Here is a 10,618-nt window from a genome sequence, read left to right on the forward strand (position 1 = left end):
TGGTGCGTTATTTAGGACAAACATACTTCGAGTAGTATTCTTATTAAAGACTGCTGTTTCTAATGCAAAGTTGATTTAATTTAGCAGCATCTAGAAAGATGCGACGCGCAACAGGAATCTCGCGCGATCTCTCAACGAGCAAAGTATTTTCCTGGTACTTCAGCATTACTGCCTTCAGAAAGAGTCGTTCCAGTGGTAGCGTACTCCAAAGAGCCAAAGCTCTTCAGCTTTACGCGTTGCTTCCTAAACAGAGCTGCTTAGTGTTTCCCCAGAGAGCCTTATTCGGGTTGAGTTCCACCCGCTTCAGAAATCATGTTCTTCTTAAGGCCTCTTCTGAGAGGAATCTGCTTGAATTGCTTCCTGAGAAGCAGATTCCTGCTTCCCTCAGTGTCTGTTACCGAATTTCAAAGTATTCCGGGCTTTCGGAGGATGTCTTAGGAGCACCTAATTCTTTCCTAAAATGGAGAGTGGTGCTGTAACTAACTGCAGTTGTGTTTGTGTTCTGCTAAGTGATACCATGTGGTGTTCACAAGTTCATTGCCTATTCATAAATGTGGAGTGAGTCATGTTCCCATTAAACCATCTTTCTACTCGCTGAAAACCCTTTGGGACAGGTTTAGGTCGGATTCCAAGGCAATCGGTATTTTGCCTTGGGTTTTAATGTGCGGTTTGTACCTTAATACTCAACTGCTCAAATAATGTGTTAACAGTCGGTTCGAATGTAGCCTTTCTCTCAGCAAAGCACCGCAAGAAATCAGCAATATTAATTAATATTAGCGCACGTAGGATCTAGTTGTCTGAGTAAGTCCATTTGCTGCAGTAAACTGTCGCTCTCGATTGCGCGGCCACGACTGGAGGGCAGAGGCTCTGCTGGCAGAAGAATATTCGTGGCTGAGAAGCTGTAAATATTCTCCGGGCTTCCTTTGCCTTCACGCTGTTTAACAGTGTGACTGCGCCTGTGACGGTCCAAAATCTCGAGTTTAGTCTTTTACCGTGGGCTTCTGTGAGAGCAGAGAGAGGCTAACAGAAGGCAGGTTTTGGAATATTGTCTAAACTTATAATTTTATGGGGTTTTTTTTAATACAACAGCCCTGTTCTGTCAGATGATCGGCTTCCTGACGGATCGCATCAGCTGGCTTTGCAGGGAAGACAGCTTACTGGAGGCGTTGTTACTCAAACGTGTGCGTGGGGACTTTTTCTTGCAGAACGTGGTCAGGACGCGACAGCGTTAAGGTGACAGTCTCCTGGACTGACTTAACGCAGTCTCGGAATACGGTTCCCATCTCCGCGTCCCAGAGACTTTTTGAATAAATATTTTGTCCTGGGTTTTAGAAAAGAGGACTTGGAATTTTTCCCCTATTCTCCCCGCTCTGAAGCCCTGGGAAAATACCCCCTCCAGTGGTGTGGTGTGATGCTGGAAGGGAGGGGTACTGTCCTTCCTGCTTGCATCCGTTGTGCTCGCTGTGCGGTGGCCCCGCTGCTGATCTGCCTTCTAGGTAGGTTGTGGGGGCGTCTGGCAGGACGGTGCGTGCGTCTGGAGGGGTTGCAGCCTCCAGAAAGACTGAGGAGAACCGGAGGAAGCGATTTTCAGCCAGCCACCTGCAGCCAGAGCAGGGGGTAGGGCTACAGCCCTGGTCCTTTCCCTGGTTTGGGGAAGTTTCACACCACTAAAGCATACCAGGTGGTAGGGCTAAGAGAAGGCCTAACTTTATTTTTATTGCCAAAGACGACTTCTAGGTACTTTTTACTTTCCCTGGAAAATACTGTTGTTGGGATACAGGCCCACGCTGAATTAGCAGTAGCTGGAGGAAGACCTGGGAAGCTGTTCCTGGGAGTGATGGAGCTGGGACAGAACAGACTCAGACCTTTTCTGCTTTCCTGAACACCCCTGAAGCAGGAAAGCGCACGAGTCCTACTTCACGCAAAGCTAATTTTGCAATTAAATACGCGCCAAGCTCTGCTTTTATTAACAAAGGGGGAAGGAGGAAATATGCAAGTTCTTGTCGCCTAGGTATGGGATTAGTACCAGTCCGATTTAACTGGGGTGTGTGACGGATTGACTGTGCTGCGTTTGGGTGCGAATGAATCTCTGCAGTGGGCGAGATGACACTCGGCTCCTAAGAGAACTGCAATTGGCTTTTATGCCCGATCGGGCCTTTAATAAGCTGTACGTGTTCTTCCCCGAGGGATCTGGTAACGAGCCCGACCTCAGCCTTCGCTGGCTGCTTGTCAAGCTGCGTTTCAGCGATGCGACCCCGCTCTGCCAAGCGCTTTCCCGTAAGTATCCGCCACGCAGGCGGACGTCAAGTCACTGCCAACAGACTCCCGATGCTTTATGACCACCATATAGAGAGGATCATCCCTGAGGGTTTTTCCCCACTATTTTAAAAGGCTTATTTAAATTTAGCCCAACTGCCAAGCCAGTATAAATGCTAAAGAACTGTTGCACAGAACACTGATAGAAGGTATACCAAGGATTTGGCCCGCTTGGACCGAGCAGAACATCCTGACTACCTGGAGGATGTCAGCACTTTCTGTATAAAAGTGGACTCTGCTGAAGAACGGTAACTGACTGTACAAACGCAGCTTGGCGCGTGGTTTCACAAAGGTAAATAGCAATTGATGAGTGTAAGGAGGAGGAAAAAACCATCCCAAACCTTTAGTGGAGCTTCTCTGAGCGATGGCTGGCACCCGGCAGGAATGGAGGGGGGTTGCCTGCAGTTCTCCAGTGGGATTTCTCTTCCTGAGTGACTTGGGACCTGTGGATTTCCAGTTGTTTCCAGCTGGCTGTAACAGATGAGAGAGCAGGAAATTAGGAGTAATAGAAACTAGCCTGGAAAGCGCTGTTTTTGGTGAGATTTGAAAAGAAATGGCGAATCAATGAGGCAGAAGAGAGGAGGAGGATTTTAACAGCTCTCCCAGCAATGAAGGTGGGGGAATGGGGGGGGGGAAGACATAAATGTGTACATAAAACATATATAACACAAAAAAGAGGGTTTAGGCTGTTCAGTATTCCACGACTTGACTTTCTAGTTTTATTTGGGAACACAAAGCCTTGCCTGACTACGTGGAGGCAGGAGCCACGTTGCGTTGCGTTTTCCACTCGCTGTTTCGCGTCCTAAACAAGATGCTGCAGCGAAGGGTGTGGTGTTACCCGATTACGTGGTCGCTTCCCAAAGCTGCTTAGAAGATTTTAAGTATCGCTTTGTCGTGGAACGCAGAGCTGGATGCTGCCAGGTTTGTGGGGTAGCTTGGTTTTTAATCCACGCTCCACAACCTATGCTGTGCCTAGCTTAAATGTGGCGATATCCCTTTTTTCAGCTTGAGAAGACCCCCTGCCTGCCTTTTTTTTTTTAAAATCACAGTATGAAATTGCCTTTGAGGGTTCATCACTGGTTTCATCGAGCTTTTTTTTTGAGGAAATCTCCCTGAAATTAGTATGTGTTGGGGTTTTTTGAGTGTTTTGGGGTTTTTTTTGAGGCATGTAAGATTTGTCCTAGACTTGCGTTGGGTGGGAGGAAGGAAGAGACACCTAGGAACTCTTTTAAAGGGATCAAACGTGGGACAAGCGAGAACACACAACTCGATCAAAGATGGGCCGTGTGGTTCCAGGAATGAGAGGTCATGCCTTGCTGACTAGTTGGAATTCCTGAAGCAAGCCGCTGCCAACAGTAATATGGATTTTTTGGTGTGTGTTTTGGGGAGGGTAGCACTGTAGGGACTGGTGGACTCCGAAGGTTTATTTTATTGAAGAAAAAAAAAATCCAACCAAAAAAAACCAACCTGCAGGAAGGGGAAAGACAGAATGAGGGGGAAAGTGAGATTAATAAGGGGAAGCTGGCGATGGTGGGTTTTTCTTTGGTTTTCAACTTCAGTTTGTCATCTCTCTGACCTACTCAGACATGGAAAATGAAAATCAAAGTTTCTGCTAGGCCGTAAGCGTAGGCAATGCAAAAGTTAAGCTTTTTGGAGTCAGTTGTGCTTTTCCGAGTCTCTGGCAATACTGGAATATCGGGGCTGAGAGTTGATTTTTCAGTGTGCAAGGGTGACTGGTGCAACACCTGGGGGCCCTGGTCTCTGGGGGGGGGCGTAGGTAGTTTTGGAGCCCACCCGTAGGTTTGTGTTGCGCTCCTCCAGCCGAGTGCCAGCACGGCGACGGCGCCTGGAACCTTTTATGGGGTGAATTCTTCCTGGCTTGGGGCACGCATCTGATTAACGCAGTTGTGAAGTGAAGCCTGGTATCTCTCTGCAGTGGATTGGCATGTGTGCAGCCAAGATAATTTAAGAAAGGTCACGCTGATGGTGTAATTACTTCCCATGGTATTTCTGTGAAAAGCTTTTCTATAAAAAGCACGGTGTTTAGCAGCAGCAGTTGGGTTTCACCAGTCCACGCTCCCATGCAGTATGTGAGTGTAATTTCTGTGAGCAAAAGCGAGAAGAACCCGTGTCTCCTCTCGCCTGAAAGCCGTTGCAGCCCGGAGTCCAGCTTCAAATGGAGTTTCTGGAAGATGCTGCTTCTCTTAACTGGTGGTCTTGGCCAGGTTTTGTCCTTACGCTGTGACCGTCCCAGGGAATACGGCAGGCACCAGAAGGTAAGGAGGGGCTCTGATTTGCCTGCCTTTCCCAGCAGGGAAAATAAAACCCTCCTTTAGCTGTTCACACCCATTTCCTGATCAATCTCACCCCGGTTTCCCCGTAATGGTCACAGAGCGTTCAGCTGACTTCTGCTTGGCTCGCATCTGGAAAGGAGCCGTCTGGTTGAGTTGCGTTGACCCTTCTCATGGTAGAACCAGCCTTACTCTCTAGGTTTTTTTTCTCTGCTCGCTGAAAGCAAGGAATACAAACTGGAAAAAACGTGCCTAGGAGTTCTCAGTTTCCCTCGCATTATACCAGAACGTGCCTGTAGATGTCTCTGATGCTGCAAAGCGTCCCCATCACGCCCCTGATGTCCAGAGCCCTGCGTGGGAAGAACGTCCAAAGGCAGCAGAATATCTTCCTCCTAAGTTTCATAATCGTGGGCTCATCTCGATTTCAGTGCCACCAGCCGGGAAGGGGAGCTTGCACACTGCTTTTTGCTCTGGTATAGTAATTTATCCACAAAATGATTTTTTTTTTTTGGTGATACCCCACTGATTTTTTTTTTTTTTTAGCACTTACCCACCCACTCTTGTCTTGGTAGGAGTAATGCAGCATGGTGGAGCAGTGGGATCTGGAGATAGCAATGGCTAACTGGCTGCTCTGCTATATGGCGACAGAGAAACAAATGCTTTTGGCACTGCTGTTTTTCTCTTCTCCTTGCTGTCTCCATGCCTCGGGGACCTTCGCTGAAGTGGTGCTTGCTCTTATTTTTCTCTCGGGCTGTCAGGGAAACCACACTTTTTATTGGGAATAGTCAGAGATCAAAGATGCATCCTTCTGTCTTGATCGTAGGATCGTTTAGGTTGGAAAAGACCTTTAAGATCATTGAGTCCCACCGTTAACCCAGCGCTGCCGAGGCCACCACTAAACCACCTCCGCAAGCACCACATCTCCCCGGCTTTGAAATCCCTCCCGGGGTGGGGGCTCAGCCCCTGCCCTGCGCAGCCTGGCCCAGTTTTCTGTGTTTTCCCGATGTTTTCTGGCATGGGCTGTTGTGAGTGTAATGCAGCTTTTGGTGCTAGATCAGTTTTACTTTATTATTTGCTTGATCTGGCTGTAAGAAGCAACTTAGTTCACAGCCCAAATCAAAGCAAAACCCATCGGTGTTTGGCAACCCTGGCAGATCACTGTGAGTCCAAGAGGCGCTTCGCAAAGACGAAGATGAGCCGCATGTGATGGGCTGCAGCTCGCCAGAGCGCACGGAGATCTCCACGAGTGGTGTTTTGAAATGGTGAGTGTACGGTTCTCCTTGGAAGTGGCTCACGAGTCCCCTTACTGGCAGGAAAACCTTGGCCGCTGCTGCGGGGATGAGGGTAGCTGTTGCGTGGCGTGCTGTAGCCTTCCTCCGCCGGGAGGCAATGCAAGCCAAGCTTTTCTTTCACCGTGTGTTTTCCCGTTCTCTGCCTGAGGCTTCTTGGTGCCCCTTTCTCCCCTGAGAAGGGGGGGTGCGTAGCCTCCCATCAGCCCGCCGTCCCGTTGGCACTCTTCAGTGCCCCGTGGAGGGGCTGTGCCACCCTTGCCGGCACTGGCACGCGAATCCAGGAGTTGGGTGACGTTGGTCGTGGCAGCGGGGCCTGTTTCCCGCAACTTCCCTGTTAGTTTTGGGGCTGAGCGAAGCCTCCGACTGATCGATGAAACCCAGTTCATGAGCTCCAACTTGCAGGACACCGACCGCAAGCGATGGTCACGGATGTGAGAGCAAGGCGAGCGTTCCTTCCCGTGCGAACGAACAGCGGGCAGGTATCTTCAGACATGTACGTATGATTTACATATCTTCTTTACACATAAGTCTGTCCAGATGAACTCTGAAATACAGCTGGGGAGCACGCAAGCTGCTTGCTGGGCAGATCATCGTTTCCCCTCGCCAGAGCAGCGATCACGGGTCTAGCAGCTAATTTAATCCCATCACAACACAAGCACCGATGTGAGCTGCAGCTCTTGCTGTGGAAAAGCCCGGAGATAAGGCACAGACTACAGTGGGGGTGTATCTCCCTGTGAATTCACGCTCTGTGGGCTTCAGGCTCGGTTTATAACTTGTCAGTTGGCATCTGAAGCCCTGGCTTTAGTTTTAAAATGAACTCTTTCCCCCCACCCCCCTTTTTGTGCTGACAGGAGAGAATTCACTTGCTAATTATACCCCAGTCCATTTCCAATGGAAACGCACGGGGCGATTTATCAGAGCGCTGGAGACAGCTCTCCCCGTTCCCTCGGCTGCATCAGCAAGAACTTTTGCAAGACAATTTAATTTCTTGTCATCTTTTAATCCAGCTCCCTTTCCCCCTATAGTCAGCCTGTGAATGAGAAAAGATGGTTTATTAATCATTTTAGCAAAAGGCTGAGAAATACAGTGGGTTTTTTCGGTGGTGCCTGCTCTCTATCTCATCAGTCAGCATTCCCAGAGCACTCGGAGCCACAGGGTCATAAACATTCAGCCCTCTGACATGGGAAAATGAGTTCCCTCATGGTGAAAACCTGACAAGTGTGAATGCAGGCAGCCAGGTTTTGCTGCCTTTGGGGTCTCAATGGGTGTTACTCGGAATTGCATTTGGCCCCAGCGTTTTGTGCAAGAACCTGCTTAAAATAAAGCTTGATTTAAAAGAAAAAAGTGTGTGGGGGGGTGGTGTCGCTGTCTTACTGAGCTGAGTGGGAGCTTCTGCCTCATAAAGCCAGGCCTAAATCAAGGTGCTAAATCTGTGGTGTTACGTTGCAATAAATGGAAGATTGCTGGATGCTGCAGAACTTTTCCACTAAGAAGTGATGCGCTAGAACCCATCTACAGCTGCAGGATAAATACTGCTGTCGTTATCGGCCGCCTGGTGAGCTAGGCTAACGAAGGAGGAGGGGTTGCTTGTTCTGAGCCGAGTCACAACCCTGGCGCTCGCAGCGTTTATCGGTTTGCTCTGCCACTGTCATTCTCCTCCCCGCCTCGCTCTGTCTCTCCTGTCTTCGTCCCCACCCTCTTTCGGCTCTGGTGCCTTTCCAATAAGCCGTCCCTCGCTTAGGACGTTTTCTGTATTTATTCCACAGCAGTTTTAGCTAAAACTTCTTACCTGAACTAACAAAGGCAAAGCATCAAAACCTGAGGTCAGGAACCAGAATAGATTTTGGTTTTCCATATACGTAAGTGTCAGAGCTCAATTTGAATTGCTCACGTTTAGAAATTTTTACAAATAAGCTGCGGTTTGCTGCCAGTCCCCTAATGGTGGAAAGTATTAGTGTGAGCGAGAGGGCTGCTTGGCCACGCAGGCATCGTCCCTATAGAACCAAATCCAGCAAGAGGTAAAGCCAGGGTTGCTTTAGCACTGAAGCTTCATAATAACCATAAATAGGACTATATATATATACACACACACACAAATACATATGTATACATGAAAATAAACCAGTAAGAAGCTGTTCTGTTTCTGGGCATTAATGCTGCTTCTGGTCCAAACGCTGCCCAATGACTTAACCAAAAAAAAAAGGAAACTAGACCAAGAGCGGGTCGATTGAGAGTGTTACTGTGGCTCCTAAAGTATCCAGGGAGCCCCATTCACAGCCCCACAAGCGCTGGCGCTCCCTCTTTCTGGAGCTTCCCAAAGTCCAATACAGTCTCTCTCCCTGGGCACTGAGTACAGCCGGAGCCCAGCTCGGAAATTGCGAACGTCCAGGGATTCCTCCCACCCCAAAGGGGCCAGGACCAAAAGCTGTTGCTGCTCTGCATGTTAAATTGCCCTTGCCTGTGAGGTGAAGGTTCAAGCGTTGGGCTGGTGGCAATCAGGAGCACGGAAGATGCTTCTACTTGAAATGCAGCTGCAAAAGGACGTAAATCCTGGAAGCACGTTGTACTGCTGGGCTGTAAAACAGTGAAAGAGGTGAAGAACGATGACCGGTGCAGTCAGCTCTGTGCTTGCACAGAAGCATTTCAATCCGAATTTGGGTTTTTCTCCTTTTTTACCTTCTATTTTTGGGCAACCTTAGGTCTAGCTGTAATGCAGTAACGTTAAGGTAGCAGCCTAGGAAGACCCCCTAACTTCATCTAAACCCTCTACAAAAAGTAACTTTTTCTGCACCGCGTGGTACCTGCAAACCGTATTCAGCTGCGAGTACGTGAGATGCGCAGCAGCTTTGCTGTTGGAGGCTCTGCACGCTCGGAGCCGCGCGCGGTCAGGCGAAAGCGTCTTTCCAAGGTGGTAAAGCGAGGAGCGAGTACGAGCCGAGGCCAGGTTGCAGCCTGCTGATGGAAGGCGGCAATCATGGCGCCGTTTGGGGCTCGTGGTGCTGGTGTTTCGGGGGATCGGTAGCTTAGCGGTGACCAGGTGGAATAAATCGGTTTAGAGTTTCCTCAGGGTACTCAAAAATGCGAACAGTATTAGAAACAAAGAAGAAATATAGAGTCTGAGTCTTCCTTCGGTTGTGTTTCTTACTAATGCAACGCCATTAGCGTCGATGTGAATGACTTGAGTGCAAAAAGCGGAGAATCGGGACGATGTCCCGTGTTTGTTCGATGCTTGCCCTGACGTCAGGTGCGCGGCCAGGCGACGGACGGCATCCTTGCGCTGCACCTAAACGCAGATTGGCATGTTAAGATGGTTTATTGTCTGCCTGGGCAAATTAAGAGGTCGATTAGGCGGGGAACCCCGAATGCCGTCACGGGAGAGCTCTATGAAATGGCCGATCGCCGCGCTGACGTTACGGCGTGGGTTTGCTGCCGTCGCCTCCACGGGGAAACGGAGCGGGGGGAACGGCGGGGCAGCGGGGGGAGGCCGGGGCGGGCGGCGCTGGGACCCGGCGCGGAGCTCCCGGAGGCCACGCCCCTCCGGTGCGCGGCGGCGGCGGGGGGCGTGGCCCGGCGGGGGCGGGGCACGTCGCGGGGCGGGGCGGGCCCGGCGGCGGCGGCGGCGGCGGCGGCGGCGGCGGCGGGGGGGGGGGGCGGCTGCGGGCGCTGGGCCCTGTTGTGTGGGAGCCGCGGGGGCCGCGGCGCTGCCCGACCGCGGCGGAGCGGCCCCGCCGCCCCCCGCCATGGAGGACCCGTCGCGGCTGCTGGCGGCGGCGGCGCACGGCGGCGGGGTGAACCTGCCCGCTGGAATCCCGCCGCCCCCGCCGCCCGCCGCCGGGGATCCGGCAGCCGCGCCCCCGGCGGGGCCGGGACCGCCGCCGGCCGCGCACCACGACACGGGCGACGTCCTGCAGCAGATCATGGCTATCACCGACCAGAGCCTGGACGAGGCCCAGGCCAGGTACCGGCGGGGCCCGCGGCGGGCCCGGCCGCCGGGCGGGGAGCGGCGGGGGGCGGCGGAGCTGCTCGGTACCGGCCGCCTTCCCGCGCCGCCGTGACTCAGCTCTGCGCGGCCTGGGGGGGGGGGGGGGGGGGACGGACACACACGGCCCCCTCGGCCCCGCCGCTCCGGTGGCTACCGGGGCGAGGGGAGGCGGAGGGCAGCGGCCCCCCCGGTGCGACCCCCCCCCCCCCGGCCGCGGCTCCGGTGGGGGGAAACGGGGGAATTCGGTGGGAAATCGCCCTCCGGAGGCGGAAAGTTCCCCGTTCGTCCCCCGCTGTTTCCGCGCCTTCGCCTCTTCAACGCCCGACGCCGGGATGATGCCGGGGCTCCTCCTAATTAATTTTTCCTATTTTCCTTCCTTCTCGCCGCATTAAGAAATCGCCCGGGTGATGTAATCGCCGTCGTCATCCCGGTGGGAACGGGATCGTCCCGCCCGACGCCGCCGGCGGCGGCGGGGAACACCGGCGCGGCGGCTGCCGTTGGGGGCCGAAGTTGGGGCGGGAGGGAAGGTCTGTCGAGCCCGCGCCGGGGCTCGAAAGGTTTTTCACCACCGTCAAGAACTTTAATATTTACAGGAAAAAGAATTCCGCTCGTTCTTTCCCCGTCTGGTTGACTTCCTTGGGATGTAAATAATTACATGGCGAAACCAGCCTGGAAATCAAGAGAATTCGGCATCTTCTGGGGCGTTCTCCTCGCCCCGGCGCCGCGGCTGGCCCCGG

The 10,618-nt window shown here is 52.4% G+C and overlaps 1 protein-coding gene across 2 annotated transcripts in view; it reads left to right on the forward strand.

Moving 5' to 3' along the window:
* The first annotated feature begins 9,576 nt into the window (after positions 1–9,576).
* PBX4 (PBX homeobox 4) overlaps positions 9,577–10,618 on the forward strand; it is an 11,094-nt gene continuing 10,052 nt past the window's right edge. The window contains exon 1 of one of the 2 annotated variants that reach the window (XM_082334120.1): positions 9,577–9,925. In XM_082334120.1, coding sequence (XP_082190246.1) covers positions 9,640–9,925 — 286 coding nt within the window. In that variant the 5' untranslated portion in view covers positions 9,577–9,639. The remainder of the gene's footprint in view (positions 9,926–10,618) is intronic. The other variant, XM_082334121.1, reaches the window with a different exon arrangement.

This window comes from Platalea leucorodia (genome assembly GCF_965183815.1).
Source record: "Platalea leucorodia genome assembly, chromosome: 29".
Lineage (NCBI taxonomy): Eukaryota > Metazoa > Chordata > Aves > Pelecaniformes > Threskiornithidae > Platalea > Platalea leucorodia.